The 26,129-nt window shown below is 55.0% G+C and overlaps 10 protein-coding genes across 10 annotated transcripts; 4 read left to right on the forward strand and 6 right to left on the reverse strand.

The window, feature by feature from the left end:
* The first annotated feature begins 13 nt into the window (after positions 1-13).
* On the forward strand, positions 14-3,990 carry B0T15DRAFT_502741 (uncharacterized protein). Its single transcript, XM_062867441.1, has 5 exons — positions 14-2,320; positions 2,389-2,471; positions 2,536-2,590; positions 2,653-3,335; positions 3,410-3,990. Exons 1-5 carry the CDS (start codon positions 398-400, stop codon positions 3,894-3,896), a joined length of 3,231 nt encoding a protein of 1,076 aa, XP_062721456.1. The 5' UTR covers positions 14-397; the 3' UTR covers positions 3,897-3,990.
* A 571-nt stretch (positions 3,991-4,561) lies between these two features.
* Positions 4,562-6,536, reverse strand: B0T15DRAFT_397075 (pyruvate kinase; the record flags this gene model as incomplete). The annotated part of the gene is made up of 6 exons (XM_062864879.1): positions 4,562-4,639; positions 4,702-5,181; positions 5,234-5,586; positions 5,640-5,899; positions 5,957-6,152; positions 6,320-6,536. 6 exons carry the CDS (start codon positions 6,534-6,536, stop codon positions 4,562-4,564), a joined length of 1,584 nt encoding a protein of 527 aa, XP_062721457.1.
* A 2,735-nt stretch (positions 6,537-9,271) lies between these two features.
* B0T15DRAFT_398361 (major facilitator superfamily domain-containing protein) lies at positions 9,272-10,339 on the reverse strand (the record flags this gene model as incomplete). The annotated part of the gene is made up of 1 exon (XM_062864950.1): positions 9,272-10,339. A coding segment is annotated over one exon (1,068 nt), but the record flags the coding sequence as incomplete, so codon positions are not given.
* A 3,031-nt stretch (positions 10,340-13,370) lies between these two features.
* Positions 13,371-13,932, forward strand: B0T15DRAFT_371460 (uncharacterized protein; the record flags this gene model as incomplete). Its single annotated transcript, XM_062864204.1, has 2 exons — positions 13,371-13,553; positions 13,606-13,932. Coding segments are annotated over 2 exons (510 nt in total), but the record flags the coding sequence as incomplete, so codon positions are not given.
* A 1,704-nt stretch (positions 13,933-15,636) lies between these two features.
* On the forward strand, positions 15,637-17,013 carry B0T15DRAFT_206049 (chaperonin 10-like protein). Its single transcript, XM_062862622.1, has 3 exons — positions 15,637-15,771; positions 15,828-16,136; positions 16,231-17,013. The coding sequence occupies exons 1-3, from the start codon at positions 15,747-15,749 to the stop codon at positions 16,944-16,946; spliced, it is 1,050 nt and encodes a 349-aa protein (XP_062721460.1). The 5' UTR covers positions 15,637-15,746; the 3' UTR covers positions 16,947-17,013.
* A 145-nt stretch (positions 17,014-17,158) lies between these two features.
* Positions 17,159-18,850, reverse strand: B0T15DRAFT_397913 (WD40-repeat-containing domain protein; the record flags this gene model as incomplete). Its single annotated transcript, XM_062864929.1, has 2 exons — positions 17,159-17,537; positions 17,592-18,850. 2 exons carry the CDS (start codon positions 18,848-18,850, stop codon positions 17,159-17,161), a joined length of 1,638 nt encoding a protein of 545 aa, XP_062721461.1.
* A 919-nt stretch (positions 18,851-19,769) lies between these two features.
* B0T15DRAFT_511576 (cornichon protein-domain-containing protein) lies at positions 19,770-20,457 on the reverse strand (the record flags this gene model as incomplete). The annotated part of the gene is made up of 4 exons (XM_062867921.1): positions 19,770-19,862; positions 19,921-19,987; positions 20,043-20,209; positions 20,245-20,457. The coding sequence occupies 4 exons, from the start codon at positions 20,455-20,457 to the stop codon at positions 19,770-19,772; spliced, it is 540 nt and encodes a 179-aa protein (XP_062721462.1).
* A 460-nt stretch (positions 20,458-20,917) lies between these two features.
* Positions 20,918-22,758, reverse strand: B0T15DRAFT_533107 (peptidase M24, structural domain-containing protein). The gene is made up of 5 exons (XM_062869341.1): positions 22,436-22,758; positions 22,344-22,377; positions 21,976-22,292; positions 21,373-21,919; positions 20,918-21,322 (listed from the first exon to the last, which is right to left on the reverse strand). Exons 1-5 carry the CDS (start codon positions 22,577-22,579, stop codon positions 21,201-21,203), a joined length of 1,164 nt encoding a protein of 387 aa, XP_062721463.1. The 5' UTR covers positions 22,580-22,758; the 3' UTR covers positions 20,918-21,200.
* A 44-nt stretch (positions 22,759-22,802) lies between these two features.
* B0T15DRAFT_533112 (uncharacterized protein) lies at positions 22,803-25,097 on the forward strand. Its single transcript, XM_062869342.1, has 4 exons — positions 22,803-23,052; positions 23,141-23,358; positions 23,415-23,837; positions 23,895-25,097. Exons 1-4 carry the CDS (start codon positions 22,941-22,943, stop codon positions 24,669-24,671), a joined length of 1,530 nt encoding a protein of 509 aa, XP_062721464.1. The 5' UTR covers positions 22,803-22,940; the 3' UTR covers positions 24,672-25,097.
* A 163-nt stretch (positions 25,098-25,260) lies between these two features.
* Positions 25,261-26,025, reverse strand: B0T15DRAFT_574978 (uncharacterized protein; the record flags this gene model as incomplete). Its single annotated transcript, XM_062870974.1, has 3 exons — positions 25,852-26,025; positions 25,378-25,721; positions 25,261-25,318 (listed from the first exon to the last, which is right to left on the reverse strand). Exons 1-3 carry the CDS (start codon positions 25,891-25,893, stop codon positions 25,261-25,263), a joined length of 444 nt encoding a protein of 147 aa, XP_062721465.1. The 5' UTR covers positions 25,894-26,025.
* Between the last annotated feature and the right edge of the window lie 104 nt (positions 26,026-26,129).

Raw genomic sequence — 26,129 nt, forward strand, 5'->3', positions numbered from 1 at the left:
AATCTCCGGATATGCCACTCTGTCACCGCTATGCTGCAGCTGTAGTCCCAAATGGCTTCCCGCTCCCATTGGTGGCTGAAGCTAATTGTATTCAGGGATTGTCAACACGCATCTGCAAGTGTTCCTAGGACTCGGCGTTGGAGGAGGCCGAGGCTCTGCTTCGAAGTTTGCTGACACACTGACTGGGGAACAGGAGGAACCCCCACCCCAGCAAGCTGCGATTGTCTACTGCTTCAAGCGTGGGCTTTCACGCTGTCCTTGACCTGTCTGCTCCTTTACATACCTCTTGTTCGGTACCACGCCCTAAAATTCGAAACCTTGTTTTCCTGGAAACGTGCCGAAGCCTGCTGCTTATTTTCGTCTATCTTGACCGAGACAGCGGGGTCGAGTAAACAGAATGCAACATCTTGCAGATGAGAGTTTCGTAGATGTCGAGAAAGCACCGCGCGTGCTGTTCAACCTGGACAGGGACGAACAGGAGTCCGACATCAAGAAGCTTTTCGAGCGGCCTAGCTTCAACTACAATGACTTTGTAGGGTTTCTGGAGGATCGCGGTTGGACGGCCGACCGAAAAGACGACTTCAAGCTGAAGGAAGTTGTTAGGGCAAGAAAGGAGAAGCAGGAGCCAGGACGGGGGCCCGGCGGACCGGCGGCAACAGGTGTCCCGGCGCCGAGCTACAGCAGGGAGGAAATATGGCAGGCCTGGCTTTTCTTCGCCCTCATTGCCTGCGTGGTCAGGAAACGGGGACAGCCAACTCGAACGAGGGCCAATCTGGTCGTCAAAGAGAAAATAAGGGAGACTCTGCATGGCGTGTCGGACCATGGAAGACAAGACGACCAAGCCGATGGCACGGTCCCAATTCTGACCTTCAAGGACCTGGTGGATCCAGATTGCGAATTCCTAACCACAGTGAAGCTCCCAGCAGCACTACAGGAGTGGCATGACTGCGTCAAGGCGACTACCCCAAAGGCGAAGCTTCGTGCACGGCTGATTGAAGCGGATCGAGCTCTTGAACTAGCGCGCAGGGTCATCCGTGCAAACTTGGTGCCGAAACCTCCCGATCCCGAGGAGAGCGCCTCCTTAGCTGGTCGTTCCCCACGGGATTCACATCGGAAACAGAATGGCTACGGCAATGGCTACGGCAACGGCTCTGCTCGACACTTAAAAGGGGCTATTCCCAGGCTTAGCTCTCTGGAAATGGAATTGCCGGAAGCCCGTCAAGCGATTCTAGAAGACGAGCCGGGCGATGACCGGTTCCCAGAACTGTCATTATGCCTGATGGTCCTGGGAGAGACACTGTCCGCTGCGAAGAAACAGATAATGAGCGACCTTGGACTGCGAATCAATGGCTGGCTTGTTGATGATGACGAAGGCTGGGGTCCCCCATCCTACGTACTCTCCAGGATGGAAAAGAGCTGGTGTCCAAGGGCTCGCGCAGTGTTGCAGGGCCAACTCGGCTCCAGTGCAATCCTGCTCTATACCGCCTTCGAAGTGCATCAGAAGAAGCCAATTGTCAAGAGCGAGCACGAAAGGTGTAACGCAATGGTATGTTACCATGTGCCGGGCGTGGAGGAGTCCAACGGGGGGAAGATCTTCTACAAGCCGCAGCACCACTCCGACGAGCTACCATGTGCCTCCGGGAAGAGCAGGTGTTTGCTGGTAGGCCCAAAGATGTCGCTACTATATAACATCCTCAGCAACACGATTTTAGCCACCGAGTCCTCCGATTTCCCCATATTACGTATCGTCAGTTCCAAGCATGCTGGTGGTCGCCAGCGCGTGGTAGGCGTCTCGGTGGAGAAGTGGAGCATTGAGGAGCAGAGAGGTCTAAGGCGACCTAACTTCACTGCTATCTCGCACGTCTGGTCGCAGGGGATGGGGAATGAGACATCCAACAGGCTTCAGGAATGCCAGCTGGAAATCATCTACAAAGCCCTCGCCGCTGTCGAGGAGGACAGAAATTATTTCCCGGACCAGGACAAGGATTTCAAGATGAAACTCCTCAAGCAGGTGCTTGATGAGGATGACCTCACGGGCGAGACGGATGACTACGTGCTCAGCCCGCCATTCTGGATGGACACGTTGGCGATCCCAGTCAAGCAGCGCGACAGCCCGGCAAATTTCAAGGAGCTGAAGATGAGGGCTATTCGTCAGATCTACCACGTATTCAGCATGGCCGCCCGCGTCATCGTCATTGACAAGGATCTCTGCAACGAATTCCCGCGCAAACCCTTTCCGATCATTATCAGCCTCTTAACCAGTGCCTGGATGCAGCGTCTATGGACGCTACAGGAAGCCTTCCTCAGCCGAAACTTGCTGGTTGCCTTTCGTGGGGGAAGGGTAATGTAGAGCTTACACACACGCGTGGGGTCTTCCTCAAGCTCCAGGACATCGATAGCCGCATCCGAGAGCTTGACAGGCCGCAGAAGGATGCCCACGCCACCGCGATGGCGGAGCTTGTCAAGAGGAAGTTCTTCCATAATCTAATGGGGGAAGACAGAGAGATAAGAAACCGAAATGACCACCCGATCCAGACCCGAGGTTCCATGGTCATCGCCAGCGCTTGGAGATCTAGTAGATGGCGGGCAGGTACCCCCGCTTGTTTTCCGAGATTGTGACCAGTAACTGACACTAGAGTGGCAACGATGCAGAACACCTCGAGACCTGAAGATGAAACTCTCGCGTTATCCACCCTCCTCAACCTGGACTACCGAACAACCGCGATCGAAGAGGCCACAGTAGCAGAGCCTACCGTGATAGATGGACTGTCCCGCAGCGAGAGAGACGGTGAAGAGGAGCGAAGAGCCAGGCGGGAGAGGATGGTTTGCGACTTCTGGACGCTCATCCATAAGAACTACGAAGGGTCTATCCCCGCGGGTCTGATCTTCCTTCCGGGGGAGAAACTGCCCTTACGCGGGTTTGGATGGGCACCCATCACCTGGATGTCGGCCAAAGACGAGTATTACCCTTATCCCCTTACGATCCCAAGCAGACCGACCGAGCTGCATGAGGAGGGCCTACTCGTGCAGTACCCCGGCTTTCTGCTGCAGTGTGGCCACCCCAACGCCATCCTCGGCAGCAACCTCGGCAAGTCCGGCCTCAAGTTCCCCGTGGACCAGTACATGTCCGAGTGGTACCAAGTCCAGGCGATTGGCAAAGTCCGAGCCGAGTATGGCACCGCGCAAAAGCTTCTCCCTCGGACCTTCGCGCACACCCCGCCCGAGTTCGGCGTCATCCTCTGCCGCCCGAAGCCCCGTGAGTGGCCCGAGGAGATCGGCGTGCTGGTCGAGATCTACCGAGAGACCTGGAAGCGGAAGGAACCCGAGCGCGTTAGGTTAGAATTATCACCTTGAACCGTAAAAGCCCAGAGATGACATTAAGAGCTAACTCACTTTCTCTTTCACAAAGTCGGAAATATTACTATAGTCAGGTAATAAGACGGGTGTGGGTGAGCCGATACGCGCCCACACCCGATGAGATCAAAAACTACAAGCTCCCCAGCGGCAAGGTCGGCGACCAGCCGATCGGCGAGCTGGTGCCGGAGGATACCTTCTGGTATGTGGATGGCTATCAGGCGAACCGCGACGACCCGGCGCCCGAATCGCATATCCCTGAGCTTCCCGCAACCAAGCCGCTGGAAAACAGGGGAGTGGAAGAATTCAGACGGCCGAACACGCGAAAAGCGTTTACCCTGATGAGTAGGGTTACGGCCTCGCACTTCGTTCCACAGCCGGTGCAACCGGCGAGGTTGTCAGGCACTGATCTGGCCACACAAGAACCCGACATCACTGCCAGTAGCGCAGATGTAGAAAAGGCACAACCGCCCAGTCAGAGCGCACCGTCCCAGCATTCTGTACCAGGTTATAAGCGCTGGAGAGAATATTTGGGTATGTGATTGGAGACTTAGAAGTCAGCTTTTACGCTCTACGCACCTATCTACCTTAGCTAGAACCGTAAGTGACGCAAATATCAAGATTGTCCATAATGCTAAAGTGTGTACCTATGTACCCATCATCAATCTCAGCTGGAGTCCAACCCTCAAGAGGGGAAAGAATTCATTCGGCTAATGGTGCCATTTCCCTTTTCTTCCCCCTTCTTTCTCCTTCCTTCTGTCATGAGTTGTTATCTTCTTTTATCTTCTTCTCAGTCTTTTATCTTTTTTATCTTTCCTTTCTTTCCTTTCTTTTCTTTCTTTTCTTTCTTTTCTTTCTTTTCTTTTCTGTTAGAGGAGGAGGGGCGAGAGAGGGGTACTGCTTCTTGTTTTGTGCACTGCGTTTTCTATCATAACGAGGACACCTATTCTTATCTTGGAAGACCGGAGACATGAGGTATGAAGATGGTCTGAACCGATGGATTACGTCTCATGTTGGATAGACGTTTGGTTAGTGTGGGACATGTGCTGCATAGAATAACACTGGCAGGGACCCGCGGGCAGAATGAACAACTGGAGATACCGATAGAAAAACAAATCTATTGTGAGGCCCGCGCCCAGAGCCTCCCCGTAAACTAAATCTCGTCCCGTAAACCGTGAAGCCCATGCATCTGCTTAGCGAAACGGAATCAGGCCAGCTGACCGATGCCAAGATGGTCCACATCAGCCTTGACAATCCGCATGGTGTTGGTGTTACCCATACCGCCCTATCATCATTTGAGTCAGTAACCAGGAACACGCAGGCGAGTCAGAACTGGGACCGTCTTACCTTCCAGCCCTGTACAACCACCACAGTCTCACCCTCGTTGAGGATGCCCAGGTCAATGGCATGGCTGAGACCCCACTTGATACGGCGGTCGACATCCTCCTGCCAGTTGACCTTGCTGAAATCGGGCTTCGCCTCGGGGAAGAGGAACGGATAAACGCCTCGATACAAGTGGGCGTACCTAGAAGCAGACGCGTTCCGGGTGATCATGATGATGGGGCACACCGGCCGGTACTTGGAGATGAGGCGGGCAGATTCGCCGGACGTGGACAGCACGAAGATACCGGCGGCATTCAGGTCGAGCGAAGCCCGGACGGCAGCCATGGCGCACGATTCGACGGTCGAAACAGGCCTCTTGGCCAGCGTGCAAAGCTCCTCGAAGTGGCTGACATAAGGAATCGAATTCTCGGCCTTCAGGCAGGCCTCGCTCATCTCGCGGACGGCTTCGCACGGGTAGTTGCCCTTGGCGGTTTCACCGGAAAGCTTTTCACGGATGTCAGTCTCAGTGAATGCATCACAAACGTGGTCGTCTTACCATGACACAGTCAGCGCCGTCAGTAACGGCGTTGCCGACGTCACTGATCTCGGCTCTAGTCGGCCTGGGGTTCTTGATCATGGACTCAAGCATCTGTGTGGCGCAGATGACGGGCTTGCCCGCAATGTTGCACATGGCAATGATCTTCTTCTGGGCTGCGAACACCTCGGCCGCCGGAATCTCGATACCCAAGTCACCACGAGCCACCATCACACCATCAGTTTCGGCGAGAATCTCGGGGAAGTTGTTAAGACCTTGGCGGTTCTCGATCTTGGCAATGATCTGGATGTGGCGGCCCTCCTCGCCAAGGACCTCGCGAATGTCCTTGATGTCCTGCCCCCTCCGAATAAAGGCTAGATGGGAGAGTCAATAAGGAGACGGCAGTTCTCTGAGGATCAGCACTTACAAGCAAAGACCATGTCAACATTGTTCTTGACACCAAACCTGAGGTCGTTCTTGTCCTTCTCTGAGAGGGCAGGCAAGTCGACATCCGTGTTCGGCAGGTTCACACCCTTACGAGAAGAGATAAACCCGTTGTTCCGCGCCTTGACCTTGACAGTCTTGTCGTCGATAATCTCGAGCACATCGAATGCCAGAACACCGTCGTCAACGTAGATGATACGCCCGGGCTCAATGACCTTGGTGATGTTCTTGTAATCAACATACCTTATGTGGATCAGCGGTGGGTGAGGAGATAGTGTGAGAGGATGATGGAGAACTCACATATTCTCAGTGTCACAGCTCGTCGCATACTTCTCGTCGGTCGTGAAGTTCATGATGGTACCAGCCGAGATCGGAATGTCGACATCACCCTTGGTGTTACCCGTCCGGATCTCCGGACCCTTGGTGTCGAGGGCGATGGCGACCTGGCGGCCCTTCTGTACCCTCTCGGCCTCGCGAGCATTGTCAATGACAGACTCTATAAAACACAGGCGTCAGCGGTGAAAGACAAAAACACGCCAAGAGACGTCAATTGGGTTACTGCGGGCCGCGCCAAAAGAGTACCAAAATGTTGAGTGAATCAAGCATCCAACAAACAAGATTGGCATCGTCGACTGGCATTGGCAGTGGCATGGCAGGACATACGGTGGTATTCGTAGCTGCCATGGGAGAAGTTCATCCGCACCACATTCAGGCCAGCTTCGCGGAGCTTGTTGATGGCTTCGACAGAGTTGGTCTTGGGGCCGATGGTGCAGATGATGGACGTCCGGCGGAGATTGCGTTCCGGCTGGTACGCCGTATCAAGCTGGGCAAGCCATTCGATCTTGCCGCCGAGCTGCAGGTGGTCGAGAGCAGTCGTCATTGTGAGGGATTGACCGTCTGTGGAATGTCTGTGTCGTGTTTACGGAGTTCGTGCGAGGCTCCGGGTGAGAGGATCTCGGGACTTTTAAGCCTGAGATGGGTGGACTGGTCAGCAATCTCCGACTGCGGATGCAACAGCGCTTCTGCAAATGCAAGTAAGATTGAGACATTTCTCGGTGGGTGGCTTTGGAAAGTTGGTGGGCGGCAGAGCTGTCTGAAACCGAAAGTCTATCCGGAGCAGCTGACTTTTCAAGATCGCACGCCTCTCCTCGCCTGATGGTGGTGCGCCCGATATGTGCAACAACGCCCGAGCGGGCCTGAGAAGGACAGGAAAGGAAGGGACTCACCTCTCGTAGTAGAAGGAATCCGCTTTCGCGCCGAAGGGAAGAAGGCGAGAGAAAGTCGGCCTGATGAACGTGGTATCGTTTATCTGCGCGAAAAAGCTGCTGTCAACAAATGCAATGCTTCCCACGTTTGGAGGGGAAGCTCAAGGTTTCCCAGCATCCCACTCAGCCCCACGTACCCCTCCGAAGTGCAGCCAGGTGCGAACGACGGGGCAGGGGTTGAGAGTACATACCGCAAGATTTTCAAAGACACTGACAGTTGATATTGAGCCGCCTTATTTAGAAACAAACCACAAATGTGGTCTGAGAATAACAGCGTTTCGATGAGCCTGGGCGCGATTCTCCAAACACCCGAAGGTGCGGTTGAAGTTCAACCTCAATCGTTGATCGCTGAAGTACACATCTTCGATGCATATCGCGCCGACAGCTGAGGACACCTGGGGCTGCGATCCAATGGTGCGGCTTCTGAAACCAATGGTTGACGAGTTCGAGACCATGTGGGTCGGGCGTGGTGCGAGAGCCCGTGATCAGTCATGTGATCAGAAACTCGCGCTTGTTCATTTTCGGACAAGTCACCGACTCACCGCCGGCTGTCTTGTGATCGGTTGCCGCCGCCGCTTCATTGAGGTCTCCCATCCGCCGTTGCATTGTTTCAGACGCCAAACAGACATCCGCAACAAGCAACTAGTATAACAACGTCGCATGGTCCGGTCGTGAGCCACGCAATTTGCCCGTACTTATTGCGTCCAATCCTCTCGCTCGATCTCCGATTCCGACACGGTGGTAATCGGTCACAATGGTGGTGGGTGGCATCCCTTCTGGCGCTTGTTTTCGAGGGCCATGTACGACCCTTGCCGTGGCTTCGGAGTCTAAGATTGCTCCCAGCTCCTCGACTTGCTGACTTTGGGGTTATGGTCGAAGCTCGGACGGCTGACCCATTATGCCTTTGATGCTGTCCTCTGTGAGTGTCCCTAGTCCCTGCCCATCGCCCTTCAAAGTGACTGCCCCCGACTGACGGTCCGCTGAACAGTCTCCGCATTCCTGGCAGGAATGAAGCGCTCGACCGGCTTAACGTGAGTGATCACCCCCGCGAATACTGGTCCCAACCCGCATCACTACGGCAAGAGATGCATGTCCCAAGAAGGGCGATAGTGAGTGCAGCTGACCAGTGCTCCCCGCCCCCGGGGATTCGTCAAGGCCCAGTTTCAAAACGGACAAAGTTGCTGGAGAAAACAAGGAGGTATCAAAATGGGTGGACAAGTACCTTGGGATCGGGGAGTGGGTGATGGACCAGTCAGTCGCCATTGCCGGCTCGAGCGGATATTTTGAGCGGACGCGGTAGACATGGCATCCGGGACGTCGCGGGGAAAGGCTAACTATCTCGATGCCGCGTCGGCACCGGGACAAAGTGTGTTTTCATAACGAAATGCAATGCGGTGGGCCGGGCGGCCGGGTTCGGCTCGGGCCGGAACGTATCGCAGTTCCCGGCCCGGGTTCTGGTTTCAGGTGGTCTCAATGGGCGGCGTTCCGGGGTTTAAGCTTGATGTTGGGAGCTCATTCCCCCCTGATTCATGAATTGTTGACTTGGGAGGCGCACCTTTCACACTTGTGCCGTTTATTTTGCTTTTTGGTGACCCATACTGTTGTTTCTCTTGACTGTTCCATACGCCGACGCCGTAACTTTCCGGTCATCCGGGATACCGTTAGCCGAGGCAGTCAGGGGCCCGAGCGAACCAAGACATCTGACAACTTCCATCGGCCCAACACCACACCGTAATACATAGGTAACGAGTACTTGTTGCCCAATAAGCACCTACTTAATTGGGGTGTTTTGACTAGTTCAAACCACCACTGACCTCGATATGCGGTAGAATTCAGGCGCTGATACGCTGTCTTCAAATCCATACCCATCATAACTCTTCTTGAAAACCACCAGGACACAAACAGGAGACCCGGAAATGAACCGCCAAATCCCCCGATCCTCAAAGACGGCAAAAGCACCGTGCCACTACTCCCAGTTCACGCTCTTCGTCGCCTCATAATCACGATGTCAAAACACAAGCTGATAATAAGAATAGCCATGATGCTGGCCAGCAGCGCGTTCGCCCGCACCACCCCGAGTTTGGCATACATCCTCTGTCCGAAGAGAGGAAAAAAGCCGCCGAAGATGCTTCTCACAATATTACTGGCTGCCACCGCGTGTTCCGCATCTTCGGCCGTAAAAGTTGCACTCACAACCTGGATGTCTTAGTGTCTTGCCCAATGTCGCTCAAGAGGTCTGAAACTCACCGCCCGCCAGCAGAGAAGAGTAATGGTGGACGCCATGCCGCTAAACACGCGTCAGTATCTGTGGTATGGGCCGGGCCAGTGTTTCAGTCACCAGGCGGTAGGCTTACACGAAGATGTGGCCTCCCATAGCTAGTATCGCCACAAAGACGCGTGACTCTGGGTACCGGTTGGCTAAGTTGTCCGTCGAGGCGCACAGTCCGAAACCGACCATGGCGACGGTCGCGCTAAAGAACACAGGCCAAAGACGAGCCTCCATAACCCCTGCTTGCTTTGTAAATTCAAGCCAACTCACCCACCCGAGCAAGCATCCCCCCCCGAGACCCAGGTAGTAAATACCAAGGCCGTCGGTACGCAGCAGGTAGAACCTGGTCAACGTGAGACCAATGGTGGTTAACATGACGTACAGCAATCCGTACATGATGCCTCCGACGCAGGTGTACACGGTGCACAGCATGTTAGAAAACAAGACGGGGAAAGGGCGGACGATGTCCCGCCACAGACGTTGCGATGGGGACAGTCCGGAATCGAGGGCTGAGCGGAGATGACGGTTTCCCGTCTCTCGGCGACGGTGTGCGACCTTCTGCCGCAGCAAAGCCGGGATGTACGTCTCCCTGGAGACCACCACCATGGAAATGGCCACCGCAGCAGCGGCGCCGGCGAGAAGTGCGAACGTCCGGCGCCAGCCGAGTCCATCGGATATGTAGCCGCCACAGACGGGTCCGAGGATGAATCCAAGTAACCCACTCAACTCATGTAGGAGTCCGGTTTTTCCCCACAGCACCTTCAGGTCCTTCATGGTGTATGTTCCGTTGGACAGTGCACCACCGCCAAAGATGCCCGCCATGGACCGGAAAAAGATCAGCGTGGCCAAGGATGAGGCGTAGGAGCACAGCAATGTGGATAGCACGAAACCACTGTTGCACACCCTGGAGACGACGGAACGGCCGTAGATCCGGCTGAGGGGAGTTATCAGCAGCGGTTCAGCGAGATGACCGAGGACAAATGCCAATACGATATAACTGGAGAGCTCGAGTCTGTCTTCCGCACCAAATTCGCTCATGATTTCTGGTAGACTGGTGACGATCATCCCGGCGCTGAACTGTATGAAGAACGTCATGAAGTTGACGAAGAGGACGTGGGTATTCTTGCGCCAGATCCGCCAGTGCTGCGGGCCCCGATCTGTTGATTCCTATTCGACAATGTTCTCATCTCCTGGAGGCCTAGGGTTGGTGCTGATGTCAATTAGCAGGTTTCCGACTTCTGCAATTTGACCCAGCGTCTTACCTTGTCTCGGCCGGCCTCCCAGATTGAGGGTCCAGGTCCTGCAGCGGGATGTCGTGCATGGATCCATCGTCGCCTTGGTTATTGGCGTCATCACGACTCGACATTGTAGGGGCAGTGACGGAGCGTATAATGAATTGCGGAATAGAAATGAAGTCAAATCCAATGGAAAAGTGCCGATGACCGCTTCATGAGACAGAACAGGCAGCGATTGCATCGTACGGTGTAACAAGCTGGGCATACTATTCGCTGTGGTTGCGACAAGTGTGGTCAACATCGCGGCGCGTCTTTGTGTTGGAAGCCGCGAGGCTACATGTTCGGGAAGGACCTCCCCGTCTAGGTCTGTCTTCAATCTACTTGAGGTGTCAATGCAGCTGCCCCTCAGAATGCAGAATCAAAAATGGAATTGTACATAAATGAGTGCGTGTCTGCCTACGTTAGGCATCAGAGCCTGCCAACTCTGCAACTCCCGCAATGTTCTTCCGGGGGCCAGGGGTGATCACTTGAAGGGACTTTGCAGCCCATTTGCCCGTCTACCACGGGCAACCAGGCCCCTCACCAGTCGACGGGGCTTCATGACTCGAGTGCTGTCTCTACCAGACGCAAAGTCGGCCAAGATGCCTTTTCAGCTTGTCGAAAATAGGCGGTGGCAAAGACTGCTACCTAGGTAGTGATAATAACAATCTCATCCCGCACTTGGGATGCAAGATAGGGATTCGACCAAAACCACCACGTTCGGTATCCCGGGTTGGAAGCCGAACATGGCGGGATGATGGGATCGACACTCAAGCAGAGAACACGGTATGTATTGATGGAAGCTTCATTGGTTCCGTCTGGAGATGAATCCCTCTATCGGCATAAGAAGCACGGCTCGAGCTGGCTCGAACAACGCTGATGTCGAAGGCAAAACCTGCAGAATGATAGTAAAAAAAAAAAAAAAAATAAAAAAAAAAATAAAAAAAAAAAAACCCGCTGACCGACGCCTCAACCATTCACTTGAAAGGATGAGTGTCAGCAGACAGCGGTCAACGGGGGAGATGGGCGATATTGCACGCCGGACGCTCCCACCATCTAATAGCGAGGGGCATACTAGATAAGGTAGATGGAAGGAAGAGAAAAATGCCCTTCATGTCTATGAGTGCTGAAACCATATCAAAAAGCAGTATCGACGGCGTGGAAGGGACATAAACACCCATCTGTGCAGACCCGGATTGTCGGCTCAATTCCCCGAAGACGCTGGCGTCCATCGCGCGTAATCGCGATGCCACCAACTGTCTTGAAGTCATGGCCAAGCTTTTTAGCGTAGTGTCTCGAATCTGTCTCACGACCCTAGACACGACGTTTGATCGCATCCGATGCCATCAAGCGCGGGCGTGTCAGTGGCTGCAGGGGTTAAGATCCGCGACACAGTGCCGAAGCGAGCAACATCCGAGCTGGGTTTGAATTGCGGAAGCCGCTAGATTCCGGAGCGCGTAGTTAGCCCGCAGGTTTGTTTGCGATGGACGGTATCCATGGTTATGGAAGTAAACCGCAAGGGAGGACTTCTGCATTACTGCGTAAAGATAACTGCCTGGTTACCTGGAGTTGAGATTAATAAACAGAGCTGGATCGCAGACAGAACCTTACAAAGCGTGGGGAAAATTTGGTGGGTCCGGATATTTAAGCTTGAATTTCTGCACGGACCACCGATGCTTGGCACCTCAGGGCCTCGGGGGCTGGACCTTCTCCCTTCTGCACACACCAAGTCGAAGGTAGTCATCAGTCAGATCCGCCAACAACAGTCAAACTGTTGCCCCTGCACACCCACAGATCAGCATGATGGGGGTTTGTTTCGCGGATCAATGACAATCAGGCCACGGCAAGCTGTTACGACGACAGATGCAACCCGACTTTGGGCTCTTGGAACCAGAAACAGAGTCACATTCAGCCCGAGTCGTGCAAGCACCCGCTCCAGGACACAGCAGCGCAGTGTCTCATTAGTGTAGTGGCACCTGACAGCTTCCAGCAAGCTTTACCGTTGTTATCCCCTTGAAACGGCATTGGCGGTTATCGGTCGAGGTTACTACATATCGGCTGCAGGGCGAAACTGCTGTAAGCGCTCGGAAGCATCATCGCCCGGTACGTCTTGGGGGCCGCGGTGACATCAACTCGGCAAGCCTACCCATATATCGTGATTCTCATAGTTGGGTCGCCGAAATGAGCCTACCTCGTCCTCTTGATTCATGGTTCATCCAAGCTCCTCTGATCCAAACATGACAAGCTGGGGACCTCGCCGAGAACCCTCGCCTCAGATCGCAACCCCTGTCTGTGTTGACATCAGACGGTATCTAGATCCGGCGCAAAGGACGCTATCCGGGGCCGCAGGGGTCCTCGACTCGCCTCGCATCATCCAACCCCAGTCCTGCGTTGCCCCTACCAAGGTGGGAGAACGGGGAGCGGATTACCGTTTCGATCAATTCTAGACTACGATGTCCTTCTCTTGGCCCATGTCCTTCTCTTGGCCCATGTCCTTCTCTTGGCCCATGTCCTTCTCTTGGCCCATGTCCCTCCCAACGATCATCCCAACCACGCGCCAGTATGATCGTCATTAGGGAGCGCAGACTATGAGCCCCAGCCCATGGGGAGCGAGCGCCGTCCAGTGGTTCTCGCGTCATGGTTCACTATGTCAAGGATCCTGATATCTATATAACTCCAGCTTCAGACCGCATAATCCCAAACTTATGATTTCCTCATCCAGCAAGTTGTTCGCCTTCATTCTTTCTCTTTCCGGTCTTTCCAGTTCTGTGAACTTTCGCTTCGTCTTCAACGCTCTTTCAGCTTCATCTACATTCTCTTCCAACCGCCAGGCCGGTTTTCGATTCTTCTTACGGCGTCCAACTTACTGTGGTCCTTGGATACGAGTTTCTCTCGGTCAGGTCAAAATGTTCTCCAAGATTGCCGTTGTTGCTGGTCTACTGGCCATTGCGGAGGCGCGCTTCGGTCAGGAGGGAGCGGTTCAGTCTGCCATCTCTGCCCTGGGTAACTTTGGTCAGCCTGGTCAGGCTGCGACCCTGGCTGGCCAGACCCCTGGCGTCCTGCTCGCTGGTGCAAATGCCTGCGCGAAGGTTGGTATATGCAAATACCAAGATGGATAGACTCTTGGCTGATCCGGCTTAGCTCCAACTCGCCGACGAGATCGTGTCAACTCTCGGCAACGATCCCGAGGTCATTTCCGCTGCCGCTAAGCTCGTGGCGGCGGAGAAGAACTTCAACCCATTTGCCGTTTCCATCCCCAGTCTCTGCTCCGATGCGAATCTCCCCGCAACTCCCGAGCTCCGCGGCATCCTTCCTCTCGTCGATCCCGCCGTGACCGGCGCGGACGTCGAAAACGCCAACTCAGCGCAGTCGCTCACGACTCCGTTTGAGGCTGGTGGTAAGAGCGTCGCCGAGATTGCGCAGCTCAATGGCTTCAGCAACTTCACGCTTCAAGGCTCTGACGGCTCCACCGGCAACGCTGGCAACAACAACAACGGCAACAACGGCAACAACAATGCCAACAATGGCAACAACAATGCCAACAATGGTAACAACGGTAACAACAACGGTAACAACAACGGTAACAACAACGGTAACAACAACGGTAACAACAACGGTAACAACAACGGTAACAATAACAACGGCGGCAACGGCTCTGCAACCTCCACTGCTTCGGCCGCCACCACCACGGCTGCCCAGTGTGGCGGCGTGAGGACCTTGACTACCGTTGTTGTGGCCTCTCCGACCGCCACCAAAGCTGCAGGCGACAACAACAACAACAACAACAACGCCGGTGGCAATAACAGCAATAACAACAACAACAACAACAACAACAACAACAACAACAACAACAACAACAACAACAACGGTGGCAACAACAACAACAGCAACAACAACAACAGCAACAACAACAACAACAACAACAACAACAACAACAACAACGGTGGCCAACAATCCAGCATCGCAGGCCTTGACTTCGGCACCTGCGTCCCGACGATCAAGTTTGTCGGCGGCCTCGGCGGGCGGCCGGCCACGGAGTTCACTTTCCAGGCCACCGACCCGCAGATCTCGAGCCGCCAGCAGGAGGCGCTCAACCCCAACATCATCACCAACCGCATCTGCGACGAGCTGACCAACATCTGCGACGCCAACCAGGCGGCCAAGGACGCCTGCCAGGATGCCAAGGCCCAGATCCAGGCGCTCGGCACGCGGAACGCCCAGACCGCGGAGACTTGGAATGAGTTGCTGGGCTTTGCCGGCGTTGATGTCTCGCAGAACTGAGTGAGCTTTAAGCTAAGCCTACTAGTTCCTTAAGAGGTCCGTGTTGAGCGTGTTGATTGGGGGTTGTTGGGAGAGGCTGTCTGCTTGGTGTCTGTGATGGTTGGTTGAGGGGTTCTTGTCTTCTGTTGTACCATGGCGACTTTGGAGTACTTTTACTTGGTATTGGAGGGAATGCTAGCTTATTCGCGGTCCAAGGAGGCCATCAGGAAATGAGAAACGCTCGGACTGTGAAGCAGATGCCCCCGACTACCGTATTTACCTAGGTATACCTCCGTATACCAGTGCCCCTCACTTCTAGCAAACCGGTCCTGGCTTGCGGCATTTCCGTTCACCGACAGCTTACAAAGCCCCTTCCATCGCTTTCAGACTCACCCGTGGAGCCTCCAACAGACAGACCCTCACATTTTCACCTTCGGCTTTGGCGGAGTTGATACTCAGGAAAGGTGTCGTTTCGGCAGATGCCAAGCGCTCTTCACCTGGACTCCAGATTTGACTCCCGGAGCGGCTCAGACCGATCATCGATACATACGGAGTACCTACACTAACGTCCGTATTTTGCCACGCACTGCATTGCACTGCTCGGCAGTCGACAAGGCACCCAACATCATGAGGTTGGGGTGGAGCCGTTGCCGGAATCCGGAAGACGTGCATGTTCGGCTCTTCGGATAGCTCGGTTGGGCTCCGGTTGGTGGGAACTGCCCAGCTACCTTCTTGGTCAATGGCTGCGGGTAGCGTAGCTATTGGGGATGTGGGTTGGTCGATGGGGTCGGGTGGCGTCATTGAAGCGTTTTACTGTACCTACACACGTGTATGGTGCTCTAGGTCGGCAATATTTGAGTGTATAGCTCAGTGTGTAGCAAAATTCAGTTCCTGTATCTGTTAGGTTCACTGGTGATAGCCATTTCCGGAAAGACAACTGCCATTCTCAGGGGGCAATTAACGCTTGATCTGATTTGGATATCGAGTGAAGACTACGGGAACTGCATCACCAACGACCCAGCATGAAAGAAGCACTCGTCAGCAAGGGCAAGTCTCTCCTCCCCCTGCGTTGCCTCTCAAAACACCTACTAACCCCGCCGCAGGACCGAAGGTCCAGATCGTGGACTCGCCCATCCCAGAGCCCAACGATGACCAGGTTCTAATCAAGGTGGTCGTGTCCGGCTCCAACCCCAAAGACTGGAAGCTCCCCAACCTCTTTGGTGGCTCGACCAACGAAGGCGACGACATAGCCGGCATCGTGGAGAAAGTGGGTGCCAACGTCTTCGAGTTCAAGCCGGGCGACCGCGTGGCCGCCTTCCACGAGATGCGCACGCCTGCCGGGAGCTACGCCGAGTACGCGATCGCATGGCAACACACCACTTTCCACATCCCCAAAGACACCAGCTTTGAAGGCATGTACGATACAATGTCCTTCCCCTTGCTTCGCTTCCCTCGCCCGCCCCCTGACCTTCCCATACTGACCAAGTCCAAACAAAAAAATAACAGAGGCGGCAACCATCCCCCTAGCCGCCATGACTGCCGCGGTAGGGCTGCACCTCCGGCTCGGGCTCCCGCAGCCGTGGTCGCCCGAGGTGGCCGACCTCGGCCGGATGCCGGTCATCATCTACGGCGCGGCCTCGTCGGTGGGCATCTACGCGCTGCAGCTCGCGCGGCGGGCCAACATCCATCCGCTGCTGTGCGTCGCGGGCAGGGCGTGCGACTACGTCGAGGGCTTCATCGACCGCAGCAAGGGCGACGTGATCATTGACTACCGGAAGGGCGACGAGGCCGTGATTGCCGGGTTGCTCGAGGCGCTGAAGGGCCAGCCGCCCGTGCGCCACGTGCTGGACACCGTGTCCGAGGGCAGCAGCATCACGAATATCGCCGAGGTGTATCGCCGGCAAGCCGAGGCCCGTGGCGAGGCGCCCAAGGGGAAGGTGACCTTCGTGCTGGGCGGGGACAAGAAAGGGTTGCCCGAGGGTGTGGAATGGAGCATCACGATGGTGGGAAGCGTGCATAAGGAGGCGAAAGATTTTGGCTATGTGTACTTCCGGTACTTCGCCAAGGGATTGCAGCAGGGCTGGTTCAAGGGGCAAACGGTTGAGGCAGTGCCTGGCGGGCTCGGAGGAGTCCAGACCGCGTTGGAGAACCTCATGAATGGCAAGGCCAGTGGAGTGAAGTACGTCTTCCGGATTGCAGAGACGGAAGGCGTTGGAAAGTAGAGGCAGGGCGTCATAAGAATCCGACCTTCTCTGGGGTGCTCACTGTGTGCCGAGCTCGGAATCCGTGCAGTCATCTTCCACAACTGTTAGCACACCGGCACAAGCAGCAGGAGAGATATTGCAGGACGCCACCTCAACCAATCCTATCCATAAGCTGAAGCTTCTCTCGTGACATAAAACAAGACGGACCCCGCGCAATGCATGCCAGCTGCTTAATCCCACATCTTGATCTCCCCTTTCGCTCCCGCCGTGAACACCTTGCTGGTCTCCTGCTCTGACCACGCCACGCAGTTGATGGTCCCGCCGGCGCTGTCTGCCGTGAGCTTGTTGTACATCTTGCACGTCTTCCAATCCCAGAAGCAGACGCTGCCCGCGGTATCGCCGGAGGCAACGAACTGCCCGTCTGGACTGCACGTGAGCCCGATCGCGCTGCCCGCCGTGTTGTGACCGCGCCACGCCTTCTTGCGATGCTGGCGGAACTTATCGGAGCCGGACGAGTAGGCGACGATCGAGTTGTCGCTGCACTGGTAGAGCACATATTTGCCGCTAGGGTGCTGCGTGGATTTGGTAAGAGCGAACATGTCGGGTTCACTGGGAGACGTCAGCATGGAAATAAAGATTGCAAGCTGGGTGGGAAAGACATACCTGATGGTCTTAATTTCGACAGGGATACCATACTCCCATACCCTGAGGGACCGATCGTCCGATGTCGACATAAACCGGCGGTTCTCATCGATGAATTCGATCGTGTTGATGGCCCCCAAGTGGTGATCGTACGTCTGGACGGTCTCGTTGCCCGCGCGACTGTCGTACTGCAAGATCCTGTTGTCTGACAGACCCGCCAGGAACTCGTGCCCGTTCTCTGCCGAGGGGTTGAACTTGATGACATGCGGCGTCTTGCCGCAGTTGAAGCGGTTGACACACTGGCCCGTCTCGGTGTCCCATAGCCTGATCCGCCGATCAAAGCCACCGGACAGAAACTTCGTTCCCTCGTTGTTGAAGGATAAGTCCGTGATGGCTTTGTTGTGTCCCGAATACGTCCGCAATAGCTCCCGCTGGCGGTAGACATCCCAGATCTTGACCATGCCGTCCGCGGCGCCCGACAAGCCCAAATGACTCGACCTCGGAAACAGCTGCAGCGCCGTGATTGGTTTCCCGTGGTGCCTCCACGTGGAGATGAGCTTCTTCGGGATGTAATTCGTAATACTCCCAACCTCCTTGTGCAGCGAAATATCAAGGTCCTGCGGCACATGCATGTACGTCCGCCCCAGATAATCGTACTCGCTCTCCCCATGGAACGTCGTCGTCTCCTCGCCGAGCTCCTCCACTTCTTTCCGCCTCGCCAAGGACGGCGCGGGCGCCTGCACCATCGTGCCGCTCGGTACCACTTCCTCCTCCTCATCTTCGTCCACAACCTCATACTCCTCGTCACTCCCCAGCTCGTCCTCGTCCTCCACCTCCACAGTCTCGTATTGCTCCGTCTTGTACCGCGCCCACGGTCCGACATAGGCGCCATCCCCATCCGCAACAGTCGCATTGCCCTTCTGTTCCCTTGCTCCCCGCAACCGCTTATTAATCTCCTTCTGCTCCCTATTACTCAGGACCACCGCCGCGCCTTCCCTCTCCGGGCCCCCAGCGCGCTCTATCGCTCTGTGCTTGGCGCGGAAAGTGTGCTCAGAGATAAACGTCTCTTCGGCGTGGCCGGTCAGGACATTTTTGCGTTTAAGGGCTGTTGATGCGGACGACGACGAGTCGCCGCGGAAGGGGTTGGCGGGGCCAAAGCTTGGACGGGCGAGGTTGTCGCCTGAGTAGGGAACGACTGCGTGGTCGGGGCATTGGGTTTGACGGACCACAAGCGCATCTCTGACGGGGAGATTTGGGGGGTATTCGTTAAGGTCGGCCATTCTGGGGAATTGTTGTGTTATGTTTCATCAGTGGCGAGTCTGTTCGTCGCGGGGGAGCTGTGTTTTGGTTGCCTTGGGTTGATGCAGTGATAGATGGATGGACGAGACCGAAACGATAAGATAAGGACATGGTTGGGCAAGTGAATCAGGGTGTGCACGGGCCATATACGAGTAAGGCTGAGCAAGGCTTCCGGACTTTAGATCCGTTTTTGCGACGCTTCAGCTGTTGTAAGTTGTGCCACTACTATTGAGCTTGTTTGTTTCACTTTAAGGCACTGGCCGAGACCTGTGCCGAGAGCCCGAAGGCGTCACAGACCCACAGAAGTTGGCCCTGTGGATGGTTCGCAGCGAAAGCACAGGCAAGGTCAAGACCTCCAATACTGAACTTTCCTACCTCCTCCACTCGCCGAAGACAGAGGATTTACTTGAACTACTTGGTGCCTCGCAAGACGTCACCTCAGTTAGTTCGACAAGCTCCCACGGCCATACCCGCACCTACAGTCCAGCAATTGAAATGGGGATATCACCGCAATAAGTCTCCGCGCGCCCGCTGAGAATCCCCTTCGCATGCTCTATGCTTGTGACGCTATCCAGATCTGTACGGCGACGGGACTATTGTGCCCGTGTGCGGTCACTGCCAAGCCTTGTCCGTCAACCTCCATCAATTCCAACGTCAAAGTGTTCATTAGCCGATATGCTCTTCGTCTTCCGTCGTGTGTTTCATATTCATGCCCCATTCCGCCATTAGTGGTATGACAACCCACCCACGCCGTCCAGATCCGCCTATATAGATCGTCTCGGCAACTGCTCACCGCGAAAGTCGGTACAGCTTATAGTCGCAGTTATCTACTCGAGTTCCCGCGAACCGCGGCCATCAGGGAACGTTCGCTCGACGACCAACATCGTTTCGAGAAGTCGCCTAGTGGGCTTCATCCTTGATGAGGGCGACGATCATGCTGTAAAGATAGAAGAAGAAGAGGACGAGGTGGAAGCCGAGCTTGGTGAAGGATTCCTGGAAGGGTCTGTTAGCGCGGGTTCCGCACACGCTGGACCGGGGGCTGCGTCTATACCTTCTTGTGCACGTTGAGCTTGCGGAAGATCTCGGTGGCATCCAGGAGATGTGTGTTGTCAACGATCCTACATACAATCAGCACTGCTTCGCGGTCACTCCCCGTTCCATTGATCTACTCACTTCTTCACATTCCACCCGAGGAGGGGCAGGTTGAGGATCAGGGGAAGCCAGTATCCGTTGATAAGGAACAGGAACGTTAGGAATCCGTGGACCGCAACTTCAGGAATGATGTACGTGTTGAGGCGGTTGCACAGGTCAATCGGGTTGATGTAGTCGCTGCCCAACACCTGAGGTTAGCAAGGAGTGTCGACAAGCAGCAAACCAGGCAGTAGTGGGCTTGACGTAGTCGCGCCAGCCAGCGACCGTTGCTGGCCGATATGGCCTGCCGCCAGCCGTCCAAGTTCACCAGCTGCTGCTGTCCAGGGAAGCCGTACCATTCCAAATCGCTGTACATGATGGTGAAGAACACCTGGAGGAAAAGGTTGACCGCATTTATGATGACGGCGAAGAGGTATAGCCACGCCTCGCCCGACATTTTGACGACGGGAGACCGTAAAGGGTGTTCAGATTAAAGAGCTCAGCGATTCGTGATAGGGGTCGACAAGCCCGAAGTCTTGGGTGCGATATGCGACGGGAGGACAATGACGTGCGATATGCGCACAAGTTTTGTGGGTGCTAACGGTTGGAAGCAATGGAGTTATGACGCTTTTCCCGGTATCAATATCGATGCGAAGGGTCCAGCTGAGCTACTGCGGCGAGGCTGTGAACAGCTTTTCACCCGTTGTGTGTGCGGATGAACGGCAGAAAGCTGTCGACAAGATTGGATTCTTGACCTGGTGGTTGGTGGTTGGCTCGCGGACTCGGAGCATATGGACAAAATCGCATAGTGGGGCACGCTGGACAAGGTGGCCCAAGCTCCTTCAATGCCGATACGCAGATCTGTGTAAGGTACTGTAATCCGTACCTTACCGGTATTCGCTGGCACACAAACTGGCGTTGTATCAGGGGAGGGTCGGAATGGTGTACAAGACACAACATATCCTTGTGATGCATGGGCCAATGCTCTGAAATATTGTACTAGAGACAATCTGATCCTGGAAGTTGCAATGAACGCCATTTGGAGGGCGCCGACCGCCATAAGCTTGATCACTGGAGGCACAGTACCGTTGTTCTGATGAGTCTACGGTTATGCTAAGCTATTGTTGGGTATCACAAAGCCTGCCTCAGCCTGCGCTCCCATTAATGACACAGACGATCGCGCCTCGATCACCCGCCATCCTATTTCGTGCCGTTAGGCGTTTCTGACGCAGCGGCAAGCATGGGAATCGGCCCGCCGGGGGAATCCGCTTTTCGAGCCGTTAGAATCTCCACGCCTGTTTCCGTCACGAGGAGAGTGTGTTCTGTAGACGAGTCAGTCGGTAAGTTACATGCGTGGCAGAGCATAACCTACCAAACTGCGCCGTCTTCTTGCCATCTATTGTTGTGCTCGTCCAGTTGTCAGGCCACGTCACATCCCGATATTTCCCAAGCGCGATCATGGGCTCAATGGTGAAGGTCATTCCCGGCTTGCACTCGCCGACCGCCTTATTCTTGGCATAATGCGGAATGTTAGGCGGGCAGTGGAAGATGCTGTTGATGCCGTGGCCGACGTAAGTGCGGATAACACTGCAGCCCCTGGATTTGGCGTGCGCCTCGATGACGTTTCCGAACTCGCGGAACAGTGTGCCGGGCTTAACCAGCTTGATCGCCTCCTCAAGACACTCCCGCGCGGTCTCTACGACGCGCACTGTGTCGGGGTCGGCCCTGGCCCGATTACCAACGTAGTATGTCTCATTGAGATCGCCGTGGTACCCCTCATGGTAGAGCGTCACATCGAGGTTAACGATGTCGCCATCCAGCAGCACACGCCGGTCGGGAATCCCATGGCAGATAACCTCGTTCACAGAGGTACATACTGACTTGGGGAAGTGATTGTAGTTTAGGGGGGACGGGTATGACTATTTCCAGGATTAGCAGCCCGCTCATCGGCGTACAAGGACGGAGTGGTTCTCACATTCCGCTCAATGCAGGCATTGTGCACTATCTCGTCAATCTCGTCCGTTGTGATGCCCGGCCGGATTGCCGCGGCGGCAATGTCCAGCACTTCTCTCGCCAACCGACACACCTTGCGCATCCCCTCCTGGGCCTTGGCGTCTAGCTGCTGGATCTTGTTGGCCCTGACGAGCGACCTCCCGCTTTTGGGAATGCCATCTTCGGCATAGTCTGGATGCGGTATCGACTTGGGCACCTGGCGCCTTGGGGAGAGCGGGTATACCGGCCGTAGGGGTCCGGTGAAGTTGAAAGTCGGGAATGGGTTGTAGTAGCCGGTTTCTGGATCTGGTTTAGAGACAACCTTAGGAGGAAAGAAGCGGCTCAAAATACTGTTCTCTTGTTTGTGTACGCTCTTGTGCGTAGCCTAGCAAGGGAGCAGTCAGTAAGCAGCATTGGTCGTGGAGCAGCGAATCTCGGCTTACCCAGTTCTTTTTAAAGCAGTCCTGGGAGCAAAAGTAGCTGTCTTTGATGCCTAGGCTAAGGCACTTCGGACACTGCAAAGAGCTGGCTTCATTTTCGCAGTCGACGCCAAGACATTTCCTCTTCGTGGGCGGTTCCTCGGCCATATTGTCGGGTTGCGGGGGCGGTGTCAGGAGCAGAATCGGATCGGGAGGTGTCCTGATAATGGTGCCGTGTACAAAATCTGCGTCGGGATCGCAGTCGTTATGCGATCTGGGACGGCGAGGGGAAGCGTTGGCTCTACGACTCGTCAAAGAGGAAACACGCCAGACTGGTGGGATGTGGCACAAGCCGAGACCAGGGTCCAAAAGTTTATTTTCGGCGTGTGGCGTTGAGAAACTGCTTATCTAAAGCTGCAGGGACCGGGGTCTGCCGATCTTAGCCGATCAGCCCACTTGATAGCCTCAGGCTCTTGCAAGGCAACCTTATCCCCATTGAAACTTCTAATACCAATAACCCAGGGTTACGATGAACAACAAGCAAAAGATTGTAGTGATTGGGGCTGGGCCTGTTGGCTCACTGGCCGCTTTATATGCTGCGAATCGCGGCGATGCCGTCGAAATCTATGAGCTCCGGAGCGGTAAGTTCGGAAGCGTCGTCGAATGGTTTCAGTGACCCCCCGTCTAGCAATATCATATATTCACGACGGAAGTTGACATTATCATCAGACCTCCGAGATCCCTCGACAACACCGCTCAATTTTACCAAGTCCATCAACTTGGCCCTCTCCGAGCGCGGCATCAATGCCATGCGCCATGCTGGCCAACCAAAGCTTATAGATCATGTCATGGGTGCCACCATTCCAATGCGCGGCCGCATGATCCACGGAAGGCGAGCAAATGGCGATCTCTACGAGGAATCGCAAGACTACGACGTACACGGGAGGGTATGATTGTTGTACCTATCTAGCCTATATAGAAAGATCAAAGGCTGACATCACAGTGCATCCTTGCCATCGACCGCGGCGGTCTGAATAAGCGCCTTCTTGACATTCTGGAAGAGATGCCGAATGTCACTTTCTTCTTCAATCACAAACTCACTGGGGCAGACTTTCGAAGAAATAAGGCTTGGTTTGAGGTGCGCGATAGCACCGAGAGGCAGGGGCAGCGAGCACGCGAGATCGAGGTCGACTTTGACCTCATGATCGGCGCCGATGGCGCTCACTCCGCAGTCAGATACCACATGATGAAGTACACCCGGATGGACTACCAACAAGTATACATCGACACGCTGTGGTGCGAATTCCAGATCCCACCCAAGACGATTTCGACGACCACGGATTTGAAATCAAGGTTTTTGATTTCACCGAACCATTTGCACATCTGGCCCGGACGCGAGTTCATGTTCATTGCGATTCCAAGTGATGTACGGGGCTTGCCATAACTCCCGACAACATTTGGAACTATTTGCTCACAGTTTTAGGATGGTTCTTTCACCTGCACCCTCTTCGCACCCGCGGCGCTGTACGAACACCTCGAATCCGACCCAACCGGCGCTCTGATCCCACCCTTCTTCGACAAGCACTTCCCCGGCGTGACGTCCCTGATCCCTCCCGCCGATCTGATCGCTGCGTTCCGCCGCAACCCTCACCTACCGCTCATCAGCATCAAATGCAAACCCTACCACTACGGCTCCTCAGCCGTCATTGTCGGCGACGCCGCCCACGCCATGGTGCCCTTCTACGGCCAAGGGATGAACGCAGGTCTGGAAGACGTGCGCATTCTCTTCGACATCATCGACAAGCATGCGCGCATGGACGAGCTCAGCACCGGCGCGGTCGCGTCGGCGTCTCGCGAGCGAGCGCTGGCAGAGTACACGGCCGTTCGCGTCCCCGATGCCCATGCTATCAACGACCTAGCGTTGCAGAACTACGTGGAAATGCGTGCTTCGGTGCTCTCGCCGGCCTACAAGCTGCGCAAGTTCCTCGAGGAGGCTGTGTCCAAGTATCTTCCATCCCTCGGGTGGCAGACCAAGTATGCTCGGGTGTCTTTCGGCAACGAGAGGTACTCGGATGTGATGGCCAGGAGCGAGTATCAAGGTCGAGTGTTGATGCGCGGGTTTGTATCGCTGATGGGGCTGCCATTTCTCGCCGGTGGGGTCTTCTTAGTTCTGCGATACCGGAGGACTATGGATGTTGGGCTGAGGGCGGCGCTAGGGTCGGTTGACTCAATGATCGAGCTAATTGCCATGAAGGCGTAAAAGCATGAGGTCAGGGGATGTCAAGTATAGCTACGGCTGCGACCACATGGCGCTGGTCCTACACATCCAAGTATCCTTGGTGGATCGGACCATGATCTCGGATTCGCTCTTGAATAAGATACGCTGCCTGTGATTCCACCCCACTCAGAGCTTTCCGTTTTCAAAGGACATCCGAAGAGTGTCAACCTTTTATTATCTTCGTGACTGTCTCCGTCACATCATCGCGCGGTATATCGAGCAGCTTGTTGTCCGACAGACCCGCGGCGACAAAGTCACCACCAAGGCCTCTCTTGAGGCCGACGAGAAGGCCCAAACGGCCGATCACTTGTATCTTGTCTATAAAGTTGGAGGAGGATATACTAGTTGCTTATACCTCTCTGATACCTTGCTCGACGTCGATCTAGGTAACATCCTACTCGGAAACCCCAGTAGCCGACTTATATATAGCCAGTAGATCGTTCATAGATATATCGAAGGATGAGATATAGACGGTCCTGTTCGCCGTCTCGGCGGGCTTGCTAAGGATCTTTGCGACGGTGAGCCCGATCGTGTCTTGGGTGGTGACGGAGAATTTGGTATTGCCGTCGTCCTAGATCGTCGCCGTATGTACCTCAGCATCGAAGCCGTAGAAGTTGGTCAGGACGCAGCTATATATATGTCAGTGGGCGACCTTTCGTATCAGGAACAGAAGTATACTCATGCATACAGGTCGTGGAAGAGGCCACAGGCCACTGCCGTATAGCTCCAGCCCGGGGCTGGTAACGCTTTAGACTTGACATAGTCAAGCAAGGCGCCTTTAGAAGCCGCGATGGGGAAGATCTCCAGAGCCTCGGGGAGGTCCAGCCGGCCGCCCCAGATGGATGGAATCAGCCGCTTGACGCCCGCCTCCAAGGAAGCATCCACCAGCATGTTGTGATGCTGCATCTCGGCCATGTAGTTCAAGGATAGCACAACGGCATCATGGCCCTTAAAGACGTCGAGGATCTCGTCTTGGGATAGTTGTCGCCGACCCTGACGACTCTTGTATCCGGTGCAAACTTGGCCGTTGAGCTCTGTCGCGAGATAACAGTCGCGTCGAACGCTGGATTATCCTGTAGGGCCTTGAGGAGGTACGGTCCGAGATGTCCAGAACCCTGCCTGAGTGAGCATAGGATAGCAAAATCCGGATGCCAATTCTTACCCCAAAGAGAGCGACCTTTTTCAGCGTGCTATTAGTAGCCATGATGATATGTATTGAGCACCGGTGTCAGAGGTTTCCGACGCAATTGGAATTTGGAAGCAACAATACGAGGCAAAGCTATCAGGCGAGGGGACATGAGAAGGAGGAAGCTACAGCAGTTCGTAAGACGTTCTCTTGGACTGCATATGACACTTAGCATCGGTCTTTGATCTCGCTTTACACCGCACTTCGTTCCGTGATATCGTGGCTATGCCCCAGCCTTGGCGCTTACACGCCTA

The sequence above is a fragment of the Chaetomium strumarium genome (genome assembly GCF_033439665.1).
Source record: "Chaetomium strumarium strain CBS 333.67 chromosome Unknown B0T15scaffold_4, whole genome shotgun sequence".
Taxonomy (NCBI): domain Eukaryota; kingdom Fungi; phylum Ascomycota; class Sordariomycetes; order Sordariales; family Chaetomiaceae; genus Chaetomium; species Chaetomium strumarium.

What these genes read in the sequence shown, in the direction of transcription:
- B0T15DRAFT_533112 (XM_062869342.1), top strand. Translation starts at nt 22,941, where the DNA reads ATGAACAACAAGCAAAAGATTGTAGTGATTGGGGCTGGGCCTGTTGGC. An exon ending in AATCTATGAGCTCCGGAGCG is followed by an intron (nt 23,053 to 23,140) that starts GTAAGTTCGGAA and finishes CATTATCATCAG; the next exon opens with ACCTCCGAGATCCCTCGACA. An exon ending in ACTACGACGTACACGGGAGG is followed by an intron (nt 23,359 to 23,414) that starts GTATGATTGTTG and finishes CTGACATCACAG; the next exon opens with TGCATCCTTGCCATCGACCG.
- B0T15DRAFT_206049 (XM_062862622.1), top strand. Translation starts at nt 15,747, where the DNA reads ATGAAAGAAGCACTCGTCAGCAAGG. An exon ending in AGAAGCACTCGTCAGCAAGG is followed by an intron (nt 15,772 to 15,827) that starts GCAAGTCTCTCC and finishes ACCCCGCCGCAG; the next exon opens with GACCGAAGGTCCAGATCGTG. An exon ending in CAAAGACACCAGCTTTGAAG is followed by an intron (nt 16,137 to 16,230) that starts GCATGTACGATA and finishes AAAAAATAACAG; the next exon opens with AGGCGGCAACCATCCCCCTA.
- B0T15DRAFT_533107 (XM_062869341.1), bottom strand. Translation starts at nt 22,579, where the DNA reads ATGGCCGAGGAACCGCCCACGAAGAGGAAATGTCTTGGCGTCGACTGC. An exon ending in ACTGCTTTAAAAAGAACTGG is followed by an intron (nt 22,378 to 22,435) that starts GTAAGCCGAGAT and finishes CTCCCTTGCTAG; the next exon opens with GCTACGCACAAGAGCGTACA. An exon ending in CGTACACAAACAAGAGAACA is followed by an intron (nt 22,293 to 22,343) that starts GTATTTTGAGCC and finishes AACCAGATCCAG; the next exon opens with AAACCGGCTACTACAACCCA.
- B0T15DRAFT_502741 (XM_062867441.1), top strand. Translation starts at nt 398, where the DNA reads ATGCAACATCTTGCAGATGAGAGTTTCGTAGATGTCGAGAAAGCACCG. An exon ending in TCCTCAGCCGAAACTTGCTG is followed by an intron (nt 2,321 to 2,388) that starts GTTGCCTTTCGT and finishes CTCAAGCTCCAG; the next exon opens with GACATCGATAGCCGCATCCG. An exon ending in GCGGAGCTTGTCAAGAGGAA is followed by an intron (nt 2,472 to 2,535) that starts GTTCTTCCATAA and finishes CACCCGATCCAG; the next exon opens with ACCCGAGGTTCCATGGTCAT.